Source organism: Perognathus longimembris, chromosome 6, assembly GCF_023159225.1.
Source record: "Perognathus longimembris pacificus isolate PPM17 chromosome 6, ASM2315922v1, whole genome shotgun sequence".
Lineage (NCBI taxonomy): Eukaryota > Metazoa > Chordata > Mammalia > Rodentia > Heteromyidae > Perognathus > Perognathus longimembris.
Window position 1 is genome coordinate 69,647,079 of NC_063166.1, and position 22,159 is coordinate 69,669,237.

General features: G+C 37.8%; 1 protein-coding gene and 1 long non-coding RNA gene across 11 annotated transcripts in view; one reads left to right on the forward strand and one right to left on the reverse strand.

Annotated features, from left to right (window-relative positions):
* Positions 1 to 22,159, reverse strand: part of Rbm39 (RNA binding motif protein 39) — a 30,334-nt gene that overhangs the window by 4,910 nt on the left and 3,265 nt on the right. For 4 of the 10 annotated variants that reach the window (XM_048349102.1, XM_048349101.1, XM_048349100.1 and 1 more), the window contains 10 exons: positions 17,873 to 17,944; positions 16,269 to 16,463; positions 12,753 to 12,806; positions 11,151 to 11,268; positions 9,485 to 9,637; positions 8,028 to 8,165; positions 7,004 to 7,069; positions 5,351 to 5,555; positions 4,847 to 4,924; positions 508 to 558 (listed from right to left, as the gene is read on the reverse strand). In XM_048349102.1, coding sequence (XP_048205059.1) covers positions 508 to 558; positions 4,847 to 4,924; positions 5,351 to 5,555; positions 7,004 to 7,069; positions 8,028 to 8,165; positions 9,485 to 9,637; positions 11,151 to 11,213 — 754 coding nt within the window. In that variant the 5' untranslated portion in view covers positions 11,214 to 11,268; positions 12,753 to 12,806; positions 16,269 to 16,463; positions 17,873 to 17,944. Of the gene's footprint in view, positions 1 to 507; positions 559 to 4,846; positions 4,925 to 5,350; positions 5,556 to 7,003; positions 7,070 to 8,027; positions 8,166 to 9,484; positions 9,638 to 11,150; positions 11,269 to 12,752; positions 12,807 to 12,903; positions 12,970 to 16,268; positions 16,464 to 17,872; positions 17,945 to 22,159 lie in introns of all 10 variants that reach the window. The other 6 variants (XM_048349097.1, XM_048349105.1, XM_048349104.1 and 3 more) reach the window with 4 other exon arrangements.
* LOC125353424 lies at positions 390 to 17,139 on the forward strand. Its single transcript, XR_007211319.1, has 3 exons — positions 390 to 403; positions 12,167 to 12,170; positions 17,019 to 17,139. It is a non-coding gene; the product is annotated as an uncharacterized LOC125353424 (long non-coding RNA).

The following is a 22,159-nucleotide window of genomic DNA, read 5'->3' on the forward strand; positions in this document are numbered from 1 at the left end:
CCTGTCCAGACTGGTCTCGAATTGTTTTCCTCAGTTCCCAGCCTCTGAGTAGCTAGGATTACAGGCATGAGCCACTGTTGCCCAGCTGGCTGAATTTCTTATTGTGTACTAATGTGCTGAACAATTTATTTTATAATATAAAACTAAATTTCATTTTTCTTTATATAGAACCTTAGTAGCAATCAACATAGACATATGTGAAAAGATATAGGGCTAAATGGTTTTGAACTGATGAGGATAGGACTGGCAAGCTAGGCAAGGCCTCATCTGTACCACTGACCTAAAACCCCCAATAGAAGGCTGGAAACTAAAGAGAAAAGCAAGCATGGATATTTTCATTTCTTTCTCCATTAATTCACTGAGATAGGTGCTCTGAAGTAGATTATTCTGTGTGTACCAGTATGTTTCAACCTGACATTAAGATCCAAACCACTGTACCAAATAAAAGAACTAAGCTTTAACTTCATTTAATTCTAATTCAAAGAAAAAATAAACAGTTAAACTCACCTTCAGTCTGTTGCGAAAGTCGTGTTTGCAAATCTATAACAAAAGAGAATTCTACAGCTCAGTGCAGGAACAATGAAGAGCCTCAACTAACAGGGTAAATGTCAGGAAAGCATTAATAAAAAGAGGACTATTACAGCAGGGTTTATTGAAGTGAGCTTAGTAATAATACCTGGCAGCAAAACCCCCTTCCCCATTCCTCATTGACAAGGCGCTGGGGCCTTTTTAATTCCTAGCATCCTAGAAAACTTATACCTTTCTCCCTATTCCTACTACCTTTATGTCACATACATTCCATGATACTAGCAAACTTCTGTTGGGAATAATGGGAAATGGGGAAAGGGGAGCATACCGGTCAGAAAATATGTGAAAAACCCTGATCTTGAGAATTCAATTCCAAGTACTTAGAAATTTGAGCTTTTTTTTTTTTTTTAAATGAAACAGTGGCAGTACCTAAATTGTACAAGAGTATAAATAAAAGTAGGAGTCAAATTACTATACTACTATAAAATATTGCAGTATTTTCTGTTCACCAGATCTAAAATTGCAAGGCTAGCACAAAAGTTGACAATGTGACTTCAATGAAATCTTAAATGAAAGCTTTGTGTCCTACTCTGAATTTAACTAAGAAAAAAAATCTACACGCTACATGTTCTATATAATCTAATTGAAATATAAATAGCCAGACATTCCCAAAAGTAAACAAGAGGAATTTTTGTCACTACATTCTGAAATACAAGCATTCACATTTCTATAGTGAAGGTATTTCTATAGTAAAGTCAAGCAGTTGAGAATAAAATGGCACAAGGGGTAACAAACAGGAGGAACATACTACTATCTGATATTAAAGTGTCAGAAAACATACAATGTAGGAAATGCTTCCTATCAGTAACCTATCATCAAATGCAACAGATTATTAAATTCACATGGATTTTTAAAACATGAGTAAATATGTGTAGGGTTCTGTTGCCCAAGTATACTGGGATATAATACCTGGGTCCTAGGTGCTCAAAATTGGCATCTCAGGGAGCTGAAGAAAGTAAGTGGTATATAATAAAGGAGCTTGAAGATATGACCATAGGAACACTGTCAATAAAACTTAATAAAAACAGAATTTGCCTTTTTTCCTAAAAAGGGAAAGAATGGATATCAGAAATCCATGCTATAAAATTTCTACCTCAGTCCCAATTACAATTGCAAAAATGGTTCTATAAACCATTTCTGAAAAATCAGGAAACAAAGCATGGGTTTCATAAAGATAAGGTAGATTCTAGCTCTATGTTGGTAGCTCACACCAGTAATCCTCCATACTCTGGAGGCTGAGATCTGAGGATCATGATTCAAAACCAGAAGGGGAAGTAAAGTCCACAAGACTTTTATCCCCAGTTAGCCATCAAAGCCAGAAGTGGATCTCTGATTCAAGTGGTATAACACTAGCCTTGAGCAAAAAACATTAGGGACAGCACCCAGGCCTTGACCTCAAGCCCCAAGATGGGCACAAAAAATAAATACAATTTTAGGTTGGGCAGTGGTAGCTCATGCCTGTAATACTAGCTCCTCAGGAGGCTGAGATCTGAGGATTGTGGTTCAAGCCAGACCAGGCAGGAAAGTCCATGAGATTCTCTTCTCTAATTAACCACCAGAAAACCAGAAGTGGCAGTGTGGCTCAAGTGGTAGAGCCTCAGCCTTTAGCTAATGAACTCAGGCAGTAATAAACAACCTTAGTTTTAAAAGGAAATCTCTTAAAGGGAATAATGGAAAAAAGTTTAAAAAATAGTATACAGTGGGGTTGGGAATAAGCCAAGAGTACTTGCCTCGTATACATGAAGCCCTAGGTTTGATTCCTCAGCACCATGTATATAGAAAAGGCCAGAATGTGGCTCAAGTGGCAGATTAGCTGCTAGCCTTGAGCAAAAAGAAGCCAGGCACAGTTGCTTAGGCCCTGAGTTCAATGCCAAGGACTGGCTCCACCCCCCCAAAAAAAGTATCCAGTGATTTAGTTTCAATAAGGCGTATCCCTTAGATCCTTCTCTGTTCAAGGCTACCACTCTAGCATTTTAGTTATACCTCTAGTTATACCTCTACTTTGGTTTTTTTGCTAAATTATTGGAGGTAAAGTGTCTTGGGAATTTTTCTGCCCAAACTGGATTCAAATTGTAACCCTCAAATCATACCTTCTGAGTAGCTAGGAGTACAGTGAGCATTAATTAGCCCCTAGGACACAAGTTCTATAAAAAGTTTTAAATGACAAAATATCTAGTGTTGTGCATGAACAAAAATCTTGAATGTAGACTATTCCCAGTACCAATTTCAGTCTAAATCAAAACAAAAATCAAGTAAGGAAAAGAAACATAAGCAATATATAAGATGACTTAACAGAATAGTAGATATGGATACCAACTACTTTAGCTATCATAACCAGCCAAACCTTAACATAAAACACAGTGAGCACCCAGAGAGTTACAGTCATACACTATGGAAAAATAGTAGATAATGGTGGTAATAGTATTTTTTTTTGCTTTGTTTCTGTCAGTGGGGCTTCACCTCAGGGCCAATGAGCTATGCATGACTGTCCCTGCCCCATGAATAACAAAAAAAATTAAATTAACAAACAAAAAAACACCTGAGAATGGAGTTGTGGATCTAGTTGTAAAGCATTAATTAGCTTACAGCAAAAAAACTAGGCTGTGCATTGAAACCTTAGTACTGAGAAATGTACAAGACATTTATCTGACCTATAGAATAGAAACTTCTTGGTAAAACCATTTATTTTAAAAAAGGTCGTAGGGGGCTGGGGATATGGCCTAGTGGCAAGAGTGCCTGCCTCGGATACACGAGGCCCTAGGTTCGATTCCCCAGCACCACATATACAGAAAACGGCCAGAAGCGGCGCTGTGGCTCAAGTGGCAGAGTGCTAGCCTTGAGCGGGAAGAAGCCAGGGACAGTGCTCAGGCCCTGAGTCCAAGGCCCAGGACTGGCCCAAAAAAAAAATAAAATAAAAAAAAAATAAAAAAAAAATAAAAAGGTCGTAGGAAGGCACCAGTGCCTCATACCTACAAGCCTATCTACTCAGGGAGATAGGCTATGAGATCACAGTTCAAAGCCAGTCTGGGCAAGAAAGCCCCAAAGATTTTATTTATTTATTTATGCATGCCAGTCATATAACTTGAAATGAGGGACTAGACACTGTCCTTGAGCTACCACTTGAGCCACAGTGCCACTTCTGGCTTTTTCTGTATTTAATTAGAGATAAGATTTTCCTGCACAGGCTGACTATGAACTGCCTCAGATTGTAGCCTCCTAAATGGCTGGGATTACAGGCCTAATAGACAAAATCTGGCTGAGACTTATCAACAAACTGTGGCACTGTGGCTCAAGTACTAAAAGGCTCACCTTGGCCAAAAGAAGTTCAAGGACAGTGCCCAGGCAGAGTTCAAGCCCCAGAAAGGCAAAACAACAAAAACAAAGACCAGCAAAAGGAATAACTATAAGCCACCGGCACCTGGCTTGACACTAAATTCTCAGCTTTACTGGCAGTCATAAAAACGAAAAAAGAATCACAAAAGCAAATTTCAACTAATTAAATCATAAGCTGGCTAATAATGTATTAGGAACTAAATCTGGTTACTCATCTGCAATAAACTGTCAATTGTCCCTTTGTCTAAATCTCACAGAGAACCTCATCCTCCAATTCAAATTTACATTTATTATTTAGGAAACAATATTATCTGTAGTCGTATTCTGTCAATAATGGCTAAGAGATCCTGTATGTTTTCTGAAAAGAAATATTACAAGCACTTTATTTAAGGAATGTGATCAAGGGCTGGGAATATGGCCTAGTGGCAAGAGTGCTTGCCTCATACACGTGAAGCTCTCAATTCGATTCCCCAGCACCACATATATGGAAAACGGCCAGAAGGGGCGCTGTGGCTCAGGTGGCAGAGTGCTAGCCTTGAGCAGGAAGAAGCCAGGGATGGTGCTCAGGCCCTGAGCCCAAGGCCCAGGACTGGCCAAAAATAAAATAAAAAAATAAATTAAAAAAAAAAAAAAAAGGAATGTGATCATTATAATCCTCAGCAAGAGTATTCAGATATTAACTATCAATTTCAACTAAAAGCTACATGTAAGTTTGAACAATGCCCTGACATCTTATCCAGGTTATTGAATAATTTTATCTTAAATCTATACTTCTTTACTTCCATGAGTAATATGAATTTTTATCCTAAAAGTACTTGATGAATTGAATTCTCAGTTAGTCCTTTTAAATGGAGAAATTTGGCATATTTTCGAATTAGATGAAAAAAAAACAATGATTTCAAATTAGAAAAGATTCAATTCCTACCTGCCACAGCACCAAATGCCAAAGAGCCACTCATTTGTAAAGCTTGCTGTGCTGCTGGTGGAATCTGCAAACCTGTGCCTGTAAAACAATAGATCTTGAGATCCTTAATAAATGAGAATGGAAATGTTAAAAGTTTTGTAGATTACTACTTGAGTTACAGTTGACTAGAAGAAATTACAGAAGAGAAGCACAAAGGATGGCAATACCTGCAAACAAGTATGTTGACAAAAAAAATACTGTAGAGGGCTGGGAATATGGCCTAGTGGCAAGAGAGCTCTCCTCGTATACATGAAGCCCTGGGTTAGATTCTCCAGCACCACATATCTAGAAAACGGCCAGAAGTGGCACTGTGGCTCAAGTGGTAGAGGGCTAGCCTTGAGCAAAAAGAAGCCAGGGACAGTGCTTAGGCCCTGAGTTCAAGGCCCAGGACTGCAAAAAAAAAAAAAATATATATATATAAAAAATATAGATTCAATTACAACTTTACTGCAAGCCAATACTTACCCTCTGCAAGTCTTGCCATTAATTGGAGGCGACCAGTTGTTCCCAAATCAATTCCAGTCCTTTCCAGTTCATCACTATCCAAGAATGAACTAGCACTAGAAGCATCAGTTCGTTCAGTAACATGACCAACTTTCATTGGCCTTCCTGCTAGTTCAAATCCATTAAGTTGTTCCAAAGCCTTTTTAGCACATTCTGAGTCTGAAAACTAAAGGTAGAAAGACAATGCATAATTAGTTCATTTAATTCCACAAGAAATATTTGACTTTATGTTTTCATATCCAGTGATTAAGATGGCAGAAATTTCACTATAAAGAATTCAAAGTCTCGGCTGGGAATATGGCCTAGTGGCAAGAGTGCTTGCCTCACATACATGAAGCCCTGGGTTCGATTCCCCAGCACCATATATACAGAAAATGGCCAGAAGTGGCGCTGTGGCTCAAGTGGCAGAGTGCTAGCCTTGAGCAAAAAGAAGCCAGGGAAACTGCTCAGGCCCTGAGTTTAAGCCCCAGGAGTGGCAAAAAAAAAAAAAAAAAAAAAAAAAAAAAGAGGCTGAGATCTGAGAATCATGATCCAATGAGACTCATCTCTAACCATCAAAAAACTAAGTAGCACTGTGGATCTAGGTGGTAGAGCACTAGACATGAGCAAAAAGAGGTCATGGATAGTTCCTAAGCCCAGAGTCCCACAACTGACTGAAAAAAACAAAACAAAACCACACACATACAAAAAAAACAACAACAAAAAACAAACAAACCCCAAACAAAGAAACAACCCCCACCTTACTGGAGGCTGGGGATGTGCCTTCAATTGATACAATGCTTGCCTAGAATGCATGTATGCAACCCTGGATTTGATTCTTCAGTACCATGTGAACAGAAAAAGCCAGAAGCAGGCTGTGGCAGGTGGCAGAGTGCTAGCCTTGAGCAAAAGAATCTTCAGGACAGTGCCCAGTGCTTGAGTTCAAACCCCAGGACTTCTAAACAAACAAAAAGCCCAAGATTGGTAGAACTGAGGACTGGAATCAAGGCCTCCTCTGATTTGACATGAATTTGAGTTTTGTTTTGTTTACAGTTTGTTTTTAAATCAGACCTCCTAGTTTGGCAATGGTGGCTCATTTCTGTAATTCTACTCAGGTGACTGAGATATGAGGATCATAGCTGGAAGTCACAGCTTACACATTTAAGCACAAAAATCCTGAATGTGGCTTAAGTAATAGAGTGCCAGACTTGTGTAAAAATCCCAAGTGAGAGTGCCATTCTCTGAATGAGCTCCATTGCTGTTAAAATCAACCAATACATCAGTCAATAATAAATTTGGTCACCCAAAAGAGCTACCATTTTATTATGTGTTATGGGGCCAAGTGTTGGGGGACTGTAAACCTGCTACAATCGAATCCCTCAAAATCAGTGACCAGTAATAGTTTTACTACATTTAAGTTATATCATTGGTATTATATATATGTGTGTGTCTACTTGACATAGGGAAGGGAAAGAAAAACAGGGTGTAAGATCACAAGAAATGTACACACTGCCCTACTATGTAACTGTACCCTTTTTGCACAACACCTTGTCAAAAAATTTTTGTTTAATTAATAAGTAAATTACAAAAAAAAGTTATTATATCATACTGTTGTTAGTCATTACAATTACTTACTGTAATAAAACCATATCCTTTAGATCGACCTGTTTCACTGTCCATCATGAGCTGGATACTTTCAATCTAAAATTGAAAAACAGAATTAGTGAGTGAAAAGCAGGGCATGCTGAGTGCTGGTAGTTCACACCTGTAATCCTAGGTACTAAGGAGGCTGAGATCTAAGGAGGATGTCAGTTCTTGCAGACAAACCCAAGGGACTCTTACCTCCAGGCAGCAGAAAGTGGACATGTAGCCTAAGTAGTAGAATGTCAGCCTTGAGCAAAATGCCAAGTGACAATGAGAAGCCAAGTTCAAACCCCAATACCAGCACACATACACAAATACATAATAATTGCATATATGTACATAAATACACACATATCTGAGTGCTTGCCTCGTATACTTGAAGCCCTGGGTTCGATTCCCCAGAACCACATATACAGAAAATGGCCAGAAGTGGCGCTGTGACTCAAGTGGCAGAGTGCTACCCTTGAGCAAAAAGAAGCCAGGGACAGTGCTCAGGCCCTGAGTCCAAGGCCCAGGACTGGCAAAAAAAAAATATTTAGTAGGTCTGGGAATGTGGCCTACAGGTAGAGTGCTTGTCCAGCATGCATGAAGCCCTGGGTTCCATTCCTCAGCACCACATATATATAGAAAACGCAAGTGCTAACCTTGAGTAAAAAAGAATACTTTGAAATAATATCATAAAGGCCAGTGAGACTCAAGTGGAAGAGTGCTTGCTTGAGCAGAATTAATAACAGGATGAAAAAAAGGATGAAATGATATGTAAGCGGTCCAAACTCTATTTTGTCCACCATCACAGCCTCCTAAGTACCTCGATTTCAGGTGCTTACACCATGCTTAGCAACTATAGCAGATTCTTGTATATTGGGGTGATGTGACCTGACTAATATCACAAAAATCTTTCAAACCAACTACTCTTTGCAAAATATTAACAGAAACTTAAGTAGACAGACAAAAATCATTGAGTTGGTTTTTTTTCTAATTTGACACTTAAAAGGTTTGTTGAACATGCACTCACCCTTCCAAAAGGCTCAAAGATCCCACGAAGCATATCCTCAGTTATGTTAAAGTGTAATGACCCCACATAAAGCCTCATAGGTCCAGCACTGCCCTTTTGTAAATTATTTGCCATTGCTGCAGCTCTGTTTTTCTCAGCCTACAGGTAAATAAAGTTAAAATAAAGACCATATTATACTCATATTGTTAATGCCAATCATATGGGACAGATTTAGGTGTGTTTAATGACAACTGAGAATAAACAATATGCTAAGTCACACAGAAAAAATATTTTAAGTCCCTAAGGCATTGATAATAAGCAGACATGAACTAGTTCAGACATGAACTAGTTTAAAGATATAATACAAGGGGCTGGAAATGTGGCTTAATCGTAGAGTGCTTGCCTATCACGTGTGAAGACCTGGGTTTGATTCCTCAGTACCACATAAACAGAAAAAGCTGCCAGTAGCACTGTGTGACACAGCACTAGCCTTGAACACAAAGAGACTCAGGGACAGTAACCAGGACCTGAGTTCAAGCTCCAGGACTGGTAAAAAAAATAGGTTTCAAGTAAAACCTACAGAAAAGTGACATCATTTTTAGGCGGTGTGCTATGGTTAAATCATTACAAATCAAGGAAAACTTTTCCACTGTTTTTCATGAAATAAACCCTCACAAATTATAATAAAACAGTAGACCAGAAAAATAACAAAAACCAATTTTAAAAACACTAAACAAGGAAAGTATTCTTGGGAGAGGAACACTAAGGCACAATGTGCCTATGTGCATTATCTCATCATACATAGTAATATTCACTGACATGAACTCCTAGAAATGTAGAAAAATAACAAAAAGATAAAGAAAACAAAACAAAAACCCCTGAGCTGGTGGATATGAATGGTGCACTTATAATCCTAGCTACTCGCAAGGGTGAGAGACCGGGTTTTAGTTCTAAGACAGACCAAGTGAGATCGTCTAGGAGACTCTTTTTTCTTTTTTTGTGGTTGGGTGGGGCTTGGGGAGTAGAAGATAGTCCTGGAGCTTGAACGCAGGGCCTGGGCACTGTCCCTGATCTTCTTTTGCTCAAGGCTAGCATATTAGCACTCTACCACTTGAGCCAAAGCACCACTTCTGGCCTTTTCTGTTTTTGTGGTACTAAGGAATGGAACCCAGGGCTTCATGCATGCTAGGCAAGCACTCCACCGCTAAACCACATTCCCAGGCCTCTAAGAGACTATTATCTCAAATTAACTGGTTAATCCCCAAAAAGCCAGAAAGAGTTGTGGCTCAATGTGGTAGAGCACTGGCCCTGAACAAAAAGCTCCAGAACTATGCCCCGGCCCTGAGTTCAAGCCTCAGGGCCAGCACAAACAAACACTGCCTTGGAAACAAATAAACAGCAAATAAAGCAGAAGACCCCAGAGCACTACAGAAGCAAAACTTCCAAACATTATCAAATATTTATAAAAAAAAAATTACCTGTGATGCCTGTACTATGATTGGCACTCCTAAAACTCGTTGGCCAGTTAATCCTATTGCCAGAGGCACTGAGCTAACATCCACAAATTCCACATAGGCAATTCCTTTGGAACGTCTTGAATTTCTATCAGAAATCATCCTCACATCTCGAACCTACAAAGAAAAGTAGTTGTTTTTACAACAATCCATAATATATTGGATAATTTAAGTATTGCTTTCTCTCTCTCTTTTTTCCCCAGCCTTGGAGCTTGAACTCAGGACCTGGGTGCTGTCCTTAGCCTCTCTGTGCTCAAGGCTCTACCACTTGAGCCACAGCACCACACTTCAAGTATTCATGCATGTTAGGGAAGCACTCTACCACTAAGCCACATTCCCAGCCCAGATTTAAGTATTTCAAAGACAAAAGATTCATTAACAACAAAGGACACAAAGCAACTTTGTTAAATGTGTAATATTTAGGACCATGTTTAATATATAGGACTCTTTCTAATGCTAAGAACTAAACTTAGGGCAACATGTAGACTAAGCACAGGCTCTACTCCTGAACTACATCTCCAATACTTAAATTTTATTTATTTATTTATTTAGAAACAAGAGTTTTGCCATGTAGCTAAGGTTTGCCTTTAAATTATAGTCCCTATGGCCGCCCTCAAATATTGAAGTGCTAGGCATGTGCTATGCCATATCAACTTTTAAAAGTATTACTGGCCACGAGTCCAAGGCCCAGAACTGGCCAAAAAAAAAGGTATTACTGGCCAAGGTAGATGGCTCATACCTGTAATCCTAGCTTCTCAGAAGACAGATCTGAGGATCACAGTTCCAAGTTAACCAGGGCCATGAGACTCTTATGGAGATAAGAGTTAACCACCAAAAAGCCAGAAGTGGAGCTGTGGCTGAAGTAGTAAAGCACTGGCTATGAGCCAGCACCCAGGCCCTGAGTTCAAGCCCCAGGGCTAGCCAAAAACAAAACCCCACTAAACTAGGTATCACTATGTTGTAACCCATAATACCTTTCAATGCTTCTTCCCACCCCTGACCTTGTGGTACTCACATTCCTAACTCTTCTTCATGTCTTTTCTTGGTACTGGGGATCAAATTTACAGCCTTTTGCTGGGCAGCCACTATACCACCTGAGTCTGCAGTCTTTTAGCACTGGTAATTTTCAAGATACAGGGTCAATTTATGCCAGGGCAGCCTGGGATGTAATCCTTCCACATGTACTTCACTGTTGGTAATGACAGTTACAAGCCACTATGCCTCATCACTAGTTCAGATCCAAACATACATCTTTTTGCTGAGGCTGGGCTCCAAATACCTATTTATAAGCATGTGCCACTTCACCTTTCCTTTGATACAGTAGTCAAAGCAGACAAATTTTAACACTAAATGCTTTCCTTTCAGATGTGCCAAAGGTACCAATGGAAAGGTTACAAAAAAAAAACAAAATTTCCTACTAAATCCAATGACAGATGTAGTTTGTAGATATGTCCCAAGTTTTATCTGCCAAACTGATAATAAAAATACTGTACTGAGATAGAAGGTATATTGGGAGGAATGAAAGGGATGACATCAATCAAGATACACTGTTAAAACTGATTTGAACGGTAAATGTTTGTGCATCTAAAAAAAAAATTTGTCCACCCATTTGGACTTCCAAGATTGTTACCTTTCCTACTGTAGAGAAAAACTCTTCCAAATCCCTTGGTCGAATTCTTGCTGCCAGTTGCATACAGAAAACTGTCCTTGCATCTCTTTCTTCAGGAGTTAGATTGTCAATAGGTTCCCTAATAGGAGTAAAGAATACAAAATTAGTTAACATCTTTTAATGCAATGTCTATAAGGACTCCAAATTAGTTTGATACTAAATCCTAACACATGCTGGGAGCTGGTGGCTCAAGGCTATCAACCCTACTCAGGAGGGCTGAGATCTGACGACTGTGGTTCAAAGCCAGACCAGGCAGGAAAGTCTATGAGATTCTCATCTCTTAATTAACCACCTAAAAAACAGAAGTGGAGCTGTAGCTCAAAGTGGCAGAGTGGTATCCTTAATCAAAAAGCTCAGACAGAGCATCCAGGCCCTGAGCTCAAGCCCCATGAGCAAATAAAATGGGGGAAAAATAATAATTTCAACACATTTAATAAAACACTGAGCAGTTGGGAATATGGCCTAGTGGCAAGAGTGCTTGACTTGTATACATGAAGCCCTGGGTTCAATTCCCCAGCACCACAGATACAGAAAACGGCCAGTGCTCAGGCCCTGGGTCCAAGGCCGAGGACTGGGGTGGGGAGGGGAGGAATAGTAACACAGGAATGGGAAATTGGGCTCTGGTGTGTAGTGGCTGTCCTCCTTGGGCTAGGGGAGGGGGAGGGGTGAGATGGGAAATCTTTTTGTTGCCACAGGCTACTTGAATATTTAAAACACCACTGGAAGGCCATATGGAGTTGAAAATATAGGCAGACTAGGGCTGCTGGCTCAAGTCTATAATCTTAATCTACTAAGAAGGCTGAGATCTTTGTTGGAGATCTGCCAGTTAAGAAACTGGGTGTGTATGAAACTAACCACTCTGTACATCACTTTGACAATAAATATTTAAAAATAAAACAAAATAAAAATACTGGATGAGACTCTTTTATCTCCAATTAACTACTAAAAATTCAAGCCCTAAACCAGCACAAAAAAAGATAGGTGGCAGAGAAGCTTTAAACAACTAATACTTAAATACTTAGTATGTGTCTCATATGGCCCACAGGATTTAGCGCCACCCACCCCTTTATTAAGTTTTTTAAGACTTCTGAAATAAAATTAATTTCATCAGAAGAGAGCAAAGTCAGCGAAGTTTATGATTATCTCACCTATACTTCCAGGCTACTTCAAATAAGGCTATTTTATATAACATAAGACTATTTCAAACAACTTATTTTAATAACTGAATTTCACAGATAAATTACGTCTATTTAACATTTTCTGTAGCTGCTACTAAGAAAACCTTTCAGTAAACGTATTTCCACATTTAAATGGTACTTTGTTTTTAAATTACATGAAATTAAAACAAGAGCAATTGAAAACTTCTGCAAATTCACATCCATTTGAATTTATAGTACTACAAAAAAAAAATCAAGATTAATCTGCTCCAAGAGTCACTAAATCTAGCATATACAGAAACTGTTAAAGTGCTTTCATATTTTTCAGTGTTTTCTTCTGCAAAATATTATAAAAGCTATAAGCTCTAAATTAAAAATACATATATATGTATATTTGAACAGCTACCTCACAGGGCTCTTGTCTTTTCTGAATGGACTTTTGCTTCGGGAACGCCGTCTACTGCAAAGTTAAAAAGTTTCACAAGTTACCAAAAAAAAATACACCACATTAATTCCTTAAAAAACAATTTAAACAATTCAGAAGTATGTTTAAAAACCTTAATTTGATGCTATGAGGCAACCCAATCTTTCCTCGGATGGCACTGTTAAATTTTGGTCCGGAGCTAAAAAGGAAAACACAAAATTACACTAGTTATAGGTTTAGGGTCTTGCTAAGATCGTGCTCATGTGTGCTCATGTGCTCTCCAGCAATTTCAACATTGTTTAGGCTGCTCCTTTTCCACCTCAATTATGAAGAGGAAACAAAGGACTTAGAAGAAAGAATCTTAACTATCCCAGGCCTGTGGTCATTTTACTTACTGATCCTGGGACACTAAAATGTGTGAACACTACAGATAAAAGCCTAAAAAGTTTTAGGTTCTAAAAGGATTCACACATTTTTAGTTTTTTTTTCTTTATTTTTGGTGCTAGTACCAGGGCTTGAACTCAGCGCCTTGAGCTCTCCTTTAGCATACTTTCTTATAGCTGGAACACTACCACTTGAGCCACAACTCCATTCTAGCACTTTAGCAGTTAATTGGAGATGGACTGTCAAAGAACTATGAAGGGTTCAACCTGAGTAGTCAAAATTTCAGTGTGAGCCACCGTCAGGCTGTTTTAATTACCTACCGTAACTTGCCCACCTAAGTATAAATTCTGCTGAGTAACTTAATAGCAACTTTTTGTGTATCTTCAGGCTTATTCTTGGGGATTTATGTGTATGTTCATATTACACATACTGCACAGTTTACACAAATTTTCCTGTTTGAAAGGCTGTTGTGTATGTGTGTGCTGGTCCTGGGGTTTAAACTCAGGGCCTGGGCACTACTCTTGAGCTTTTAGGTTCAAGGCTAGCCCCTAGTTTTAAGCAAGAGCTCCACATTTTTGGCTTTTTGGTAGCTAACTGGAGTCTTATTGACTTTCCTGACTGGGCTGTCTTCAAACTACAATCCTCAGATCTCAACCCTCCTGAATAGCTAGGATTATAGGTATGAGCCAACCACGCCCATTTAGAGGACTTTATTTTATATAGTAATAAAATTTAACTTCTTTAAAGAATTGCAGGGAGTGCTTTGTACATCATCTTTATAATAATAATATAAAAGGTTTTATAAATTACAGGGATTGATATTTCAGTCATAAAACTTATTTTTCCATTGAACAAGTAATACTGTTCTTGGTAACAGTATTACTCACTTTTTTGCTGGTACCAGTGCTTGAACTCAGGATTCTTGTTCTCCTGGCATGACTTTTACCCATCACGGCTGATGCACTACCATTTAAGCCACACCTCCAGTTCTGGTGTTTGGGTTTTTTTTTTTTTTCCGGATTAACTTAATAGTTTCAAAGACTTTTATGTCTGGGCTGATTTCAAACCTCAATCCTTGAACCAGCCTCCAGAATTTTAGGTGTGGACTCTGGCACCTGGCTGTTAACAGTCATTCTTAAATAGTATACCCTTGAGTTCTTCATGGCAATATTCCATAATAAAGGAGTAATGGTATTTATCATCGCCTCAGAAAACTTTTGAAGATTTCAGATGATTAAAAGAAAACTTTCAAACAGACCACAAAAGAATTTCATAGTACCAGTAGTTTTTGTACATCTTTAAAGCCCAACTAACTTAAAAGGACCATACTCCCCCTTAATTTTCCATGAAAACTAGTCCATATCAAACAGATAAGAAATTTCCAGTGAAAATATTTTGTATTAAAACAGGTCCTTTCAATTCAGACAAACAGGGATAATTAACATACACATTTACTGGGGCTAGAGGTATGGCTCAAGTAATAGAGCACCTTCCTAGCAAACTCAAGGCTGTGAGTTTAAAACCCAGTTTTGAAAGAAAATATAACTTGCTGGGCAAATTAAGGTTTCTATAATATCCTAAAAGCCATTTCCTTTTCCTTAAATTATAAAGGTCTCAGCCTCCATAGTTAAAATTTAAAATACAACATGAGCTGAACCATCTTTAAGTAAGGCAGATCAGACAGCAAAATTACAACTTCACAAATATGCTAAACTTGTCATCATGCTAAAATTTACTTAATAGTCCCCATTTATTTCACCTAAGTAAAAGGTTAACGTATATACATGCGTGCATGCCATTAAAGTTCAGATTCCATTAAAAAAAAAAGGTTAATGTAATTTCATTGTAAGAATAAAGCATATCTTCATTATTTGGGCCAAAACAAAAGCTTCTAATATATCACTCAAGTATTGTGATCTAATATAAAGCTTGTCAGAAAATAAGTGAAGTAATGAATCTGGGGTATTCACCTATACGATGTCTTCAATTAAACCTTTTCATGAATACTGTTTAAAGTATTAAGTGCTTTACATTCTCTTCTTGTTCATTACTCAACATTTTTTATGTGTAAGTTACTTCTTTGCAGAAGAGTAAACAAAAAGTTTACCAACAGGTTAAGTAACTTCCAAGACCTAAGGCTAATTCAGATCTTTGAATTCCATATTTAATCATTTAAATCAATTTTTAATATATCTCATGAAACAGTGTGCTTATTATTAGGAGGCAGTAACACCAAAGGATTAAGGACTGGTGGCTTCAATTCTTGCTTAGAATCACATGACGTTTCTTTCCAAAATTGTTAATACAGTTGAATTGCTTAACACCTACCACAAACTTGTTTCTAATTTATTTAAATAGCCACATTTTTAAACTGGCTTAATCTTCTAAGCAATTTTAGTTTATAATCACATTATTAAAGAATCTTTTTTGTGTACATATGCTGGTCTTGGGCACTATTTCTGAGCTTTTTCTTTGCTCAAGGTTCTCTGTAACTATTTAAGTCACAACTCCAATTCTGCCTTATTGGTGGATAATTGGAGTTAAGTCTCATGGGCTTTTTTCTGCCCGGGCTGGCTTTGGGCCCCAATCATCAGCTCTTAGCTTCCTAAGTAGCAGGAATTACTGGCCATGAGCCACCAGCCTTCAGCAACAATCTTAAAATACAAATTGTGTGATGAACGTTTAGAAGAAACCCATAAAGGAGTTTCATAAAAACATGCGTTTTACCCTTAATTATACACTAATAATTTAGTGTCCATTTTAACTTTACAACTTAAATACATATTTAGTGGGTATTTTAAGACTTTATACTGTCAAGCTTTGTTTCAAGCAATTAAGTGCTTTTGTGCAATTTGGACTGCATGCAATTAACTAAAATATTTTAAATTGGATTAACAAAAAATAAGCTACAATCTCGAGTAACATGTGCTTTAGTCATTTGTCTACATACTGTAATCTCAGAATTTTCTAGGTTTCAATGCCAATATCCTTTACTCTTAATATTTTTATCTAGCCATTGAAAATTAAAATTTCACAATTCAAGCAAAAGCCTCAAGCTAAATTGTCAACTGACTATCTACAGAATGGTACACCAACAAAATCATAATGACTTACTAGGGACTTCTGTAGCGTCCTCGGAATCTGCGATCTCGACTTCGTGAGCGGCTTCGTCTCCTTTCTTTACTTCTACTTCGCTTCCTTTCTCGGCTTTTGCTTTTTTTCCTTTCTCTATCTCTACTTCGTTTACGTTCCTTACTTTTGCTTCTCTTGCGTTCATGACTACGACTTCTGCTCTTGCTCTTTTTCCTCCTGAGAATAAAAAAAAAATGCCATTACTTTGTTGGCTTAAAAAAACAAACATTTACTTCCTCTTATGGTCAGAATGTTTACTATCTTTTTGTAAATTTATTTTTCTAATTTCCCCATCATACAGTGGTACATGATCATACTCAAAAAACAAAAAAAATTCTCAGGAACCATAAACAAGACTACAACTCTGCATCATAAGACCAGTAGTAAGGAATTGATAGACACTATTTTAAGAGTAAGAACTGTAATTTCTTCCTTTTTTTTTTTAAGTACTGGGGATTGAACTTAGAACCTGGCATTTACTAGGAAAGCACTATGACATAAACCAGCCCAGTCAGCTAGTGCTTGAAGAAGGATTTGTTGGCAGGTATATATCAAAACCTTGATTTTAACCTTGATTTATAAGAAGTTTATCAGCTTGGAGCTGGGGGCTCAAGCCTGTAATCCTAACTACTCAGGAGGTTAACTTCTCCCATCCAAGTACTAACTAGGCCTGACCCTGCTTAGGTTCTAGAGAAGAGATCAGAATGTTCAGTGTGGTATGGCCATATACAGGAGGCTGATTCCTAAGAATCACTACTCAAAGCCAACCTGGACAGGAAAGTCCATGAGACTCATTTTCAAGTAACCACCTAAAATGAAGCTGTAGCTCCAGTTTTTAAGAATGCCTTAAGCAAAAAGCTAAAGGGCAGCACCCAAGTGGAGCTCAAACTTTAGCATACAAAAGAAAAAAAAAGGAATTACCATACCTTTAAAAGGTCAGTACTACCCAGGAGCTAATTTCTAAGTCCATTTACAGGACAATACTCTGCCTTCCAAGGATCACATTGGCATTAACTTTCCAATTAAGTAAAAAAATCACAATTAACAAAGGATACTAGGAACTCATGCATTAAGTGCATTTTTACATTCCCAGACTTTTAATCCGACCAATTAAAACACTTTCAACACATGAGTACACCAGAAAATGGGAGTATGTCACTTTTAAGCCACTTTATACAAGCCTGTTGGGTGCAATGAAAACAATGATCAACTTGACCTTCAGAAATCTCTTTAAAATCTCAAACTCTGAAAGGTAAAAAAGCCAGTCAGTTTCTGTTTATTCTGTTATGCTTCACAGTATTCCACCACTCAATTCATAAGCAATTGGTATCTGTATCATCACCCAAATTAGAGGTGCCTTCAGATATTTCATATAAGTTTTAAGACATTTCAAAATAAATTTGTTCCACTAAAATATGAAGTTTTACTGGTTTAAAGTTTAAACATTTTAATAATGAAATATTTGGAAATTTTATTTTTTAGTCTTTATCAAAGCAGGTAGCACAGAGCTATGATGCTTGCCTCAGAGAACCTGTGAACAGGTCATCTTTAAGAGTGCATTGAAAAGAGAAAATGAAGACACCCACCTTCTGGAATCTTGAAACCCACACTCCAATCACAAGGAGATGTAGAGCTTTCCAAGGAGGCAGAAACTTTGTCTAAAATTTCAAGATAATCCACCTGACTGTCAGAAATATATATGCTAGGTAGCACATGACAGAAAATAAGGCTACACTCATTATTTATATAGTAGTCAAAGCAGTGCCAATGCTTAAAATGGAAACCACTAACATTCCAATGTTTTTGTCTCAAAAACCTAAGTCTCTTAAGACTAAAGAATTCTGAGAATGCTCTAAGTCCTATACACAAACAATTCAAATTAGGAGAGTAAGTGAAAAATAATTCCATCCTTCACAAGAAAAAAAGGCAAATAGATTTTTGCTCTCCTCCATAATGTCCCATAGCAAAGGCAGTCATCTCCATTTACTTGCAACACGTTCTGTAACTTATTCTACCAAAAACTTCAAAATATTAATTTTTAACTTTTAAGTCTTCCTAAGACTTTTTGCAAACACACATCCACATCTGAAGGCAACCCCAGACAGGTAAAAAGACAACATACAAAGACATTTAGAAAATACAATCTTCTATAAAAGTCCATAATAATAATGGTGTAAGAAGAAAATATGGTATCTCCTGTGACAAATTTCAGTTTCAAAGAACATTTATCAACTAAAGAAATCATCAAAATCCATACTAATAGTCAAATCCTGTTACAACTTAAATAGGACTTTCTTTCCAAAGTCTTTAGTGGCAGTGGAATTTTGTACTGGACATCATTGAAGTAAATGGTCCACTGGGCTGGGCCTTTGAATTTTTGGTTATATGGCCTCTGCTGAGTAAAGGTGTTTTGCTATAACTGGATTTGACCTCTTCCATGTAAGAAGATCTAAATTTTAAATGCAAAGTATTCTGGAAAATAAGAAAAAAATAGAAAAGTCATTTATTCCAAAATTTATATATAATCCACACCACAGTAGCCAATATATTTCAACTATGTAATAATTTTGTTTTCCTTTTTGAGTAATTCTCTAAAAAACTTAACAAAAAGGAGGCAATTAGGCTTTGCCAACGTGGTTATGATAATACTACCATTAGGGCAACTTCAGATAAAGCACTCACAGAAAGCATATTTTGGAGGTCTTGTCAAACTAAGTGTCTCAGGTATAGTCGGCTTCACAAAACTGAAACCTATTTAAGCGCTATTAAATAAGCACTTTTTACTACTTCTGGCATAATGAAATGTATGTACTGATTAAAACATGTGTTACTCAACTCCAATTCTCAGAATGTGCATCTTCTCAATTCCAACACTCAATGGCTTTTAAAACAAAATTTTAAACCGAGCACCAGTCACTCCTACATATAATCCTAACTACTCGAGAGGCTGAGATTTGAGGATGCAAGTTCAAAGCCAACCCAGGCAGTCAAGTTTGAGACTTATCTCCAATTAACCAGCGAAAAGCCAGAAGTGGAGGTGGGACCAAGTGGTGGAGCGAAAAGCTAATTGAGAGCTTAAGGTCTTGAGTTCAAGCCCCAGTGGACACATGGGTGTACATGTACACACATATACATACAAAGCCACAACGTTTTAGGATGAAACCAGTAAGACACTTTCCTTTGGGTTAAGGCAATTTTTTTGACAACTTATCCTAAAGATTAAAGCAAAGGGAGAACATTTTTACTTGTTTTACATTTTTTCTATACATGTCTTAAGTTATTTTGAAAAAGCTCTTTCAGAAAAATGCATCAGAGCTCCTGATCTAACTATGAAGTTTTATTTGACTGGCTATGATTAAGAAGTCTGACAAAGGGGCTGGGGATATGGCCTAGTAGTGGCAAGAGTGCTTGCCTTGTATACATGAAGCCCTGGGTTCAATTCCCCAGCACCACATATACAGAAAATGGCCAGAAGTGGCGCTGTGGCTCAAGTGGCAGAGTGCTAGCCTTGGGCAAAAAGAGGCAACGGACACAGTGCTCAGGCCCTGAGTTCAAGACCCAGGACTGGCCAAAAAAAAAAAAAAAAGTCTGACAAAGCTATGTGATGGTAGCTTACACCTATAATCCTAGTTACTCAGACAATCTCTAAGATTCTTTGTCTCCAATTAACTACCAAAAAGCTGCATGTGGAACTGTGACTCAATTAGTTGAGTAACTAGACTTGAGCCGAAGTAGCGCCAAGGCCGGTGGCTCAAACCCCATGACCAGCACCTCCTCCCCACAAAAGATCTGACAAGTATATTACTAGAGTGTTTATTCTTCCCTTCAATTGTACTGAAAAGTGAACTGATTATTCTTAAATTATTACCACAAAAGACAACATAAATTAAAAACAAAAGTGATTCATTTCCCTGTAAAAGTTTGTGACCTTAGATGCAGGATAAAAATACATACAAAGTGGAGATTAGTTGAATGAGTGAAGTCAAAAAATGATACAATAGCCAGGCACTGGTGGCTCATGCCTGTAATCCTAGCTACCTAAAGAGGCTGAGATCTGAGGATTGTGGTTTGAAGCCAGCCAGTCTCAGGAAAGTCTGTGAGATTCTTATCTCCAATTAACCACCAACAAACTGGAAGTGGAGCTGTGGCTCAGAGTGGTAGAGCACTACCCTTGAGCAAAAGAGCTCAGGGACAGAGGCCAGGCCCTGACGAGTTCAAACCCCTGGACTAGGAAAACAAAAGAAAAAAGAAAATGATAAAGAAGGTCTGCATCCAAAAGTTATCTTCATCCTTTTGGTACTTAAAGCAACATCTTTTTTAGTCACTAAACCTGCAACCTAAAATAATTTTAATAAATACAACATTCTCTCCAGGGATTTCTTTGATTATAGCAAAATAGATGCATAAGGAAATACACTAGATTAACAAATAAATCCTGCAACAATTGATCAGGTGCCTCAGACCAAAACAATTGAAGACAAACCCAACCTGATCCCCACATCCAATCATGATTAGTGAGTTATTATAAACGACTTCCACATAAGCTTTTAATGTCCTAAAAATTACACCTTATATTTTTGTTCAGATATGGTCTTGGTGCGTAGCCAAAGCTTGCTTTAAACCAGTGGTCCTCCTCTGCCCAAGCCTCCAGAGTCCTGGAATTTAAGGCATGTACTACCATACTCACCTAAAATCATATAATTTTTCAGTGCATTAAGGAAATCATAAAAAGTTTAAGAAACCCAGAATAACTCAAATCTAACATCTTTCCCAACTATTTTATAAAACTACACAAACCTAGCTAACAAAATCTTAAGGAATAATGTAGTTGTTAAAAGGCACTTTGACTCTTAGGACAAAACAGCCAAAAGTCAATCAAATAAATGGCTACGTTACCATTTTCATTATGTACTAAGGTCATGATGACATAAAAAAAAAGATGTCAGTGAGGGGGTTGGAAGTGTAGGACAGCTGGTAGAGCACTAAACAATGAGTGAAAGCATCAGAATATACATACATATATATACTGCACTAGTCTAAGTGCAAAATTCCTTAAGACACTTGGTTATTCAAAAGAAATTATACAATCATAATTTTCAAAACTCTAAGTCCTATACCTGAAATCCTAAGACAATGGAAGCCACATTAGGAAGTATTACACCCAGGAGCAAGTTGGCTCAGGCCTGTTATCTTAGGTATTCAGGAGGCTGAGATTTGAGGACTGTAGTTCAAAGCCAGCCCCAGCAGGAAGTCTGTGAGGCTTTTTATCTCCAATTAACAACCAAAAAGGATGGAAGTGGAGCTGTGGCCCAAGTACACTAGTACAAGTACCAAGAACACTAGCCATGAGGAGCACCCAGGCCCTGAGTTCAAAGCAACTGGAACAGTACAAAAAAAGTAAAGTATGCTCTTAATACTACCAAAAAGGCAGATAAGCAACAAGGAGCAGAAAAATACACAGCCCTGCTGTCCTTCAGTGATTTAGGTAAAAGAATTCTTTCAATGAATTTCTTTCTCTTAAGATCAGTTAATATAGTTTTATTCAGACATCATCAAATATTAAATCAAAGTTGCCAAACTTGGGTCTTTTTTTTTCCCCATCATGGGGCTTGGGCATTGATTCTGAGCTCTTTTGATCAAGACTAGAGGCTCTTCCACTAGGAGCCACAGCACCACTCCCTTGTATTAAGTCTTATAAACTTTCCTGCCCTATCTGGCTTCAAACCATGATCCTCAGATCTCAGCTTCCAGAGTAGCTAGGATTACAGGCTTGAGCCACTGCTGTCTAGTTATCCAGTTTAAGAAAACTGACTTAATGGGATTATTATAACGGTCTGGAGAAGGTATCCAGAAGAGCCCTAAACCTATATCCT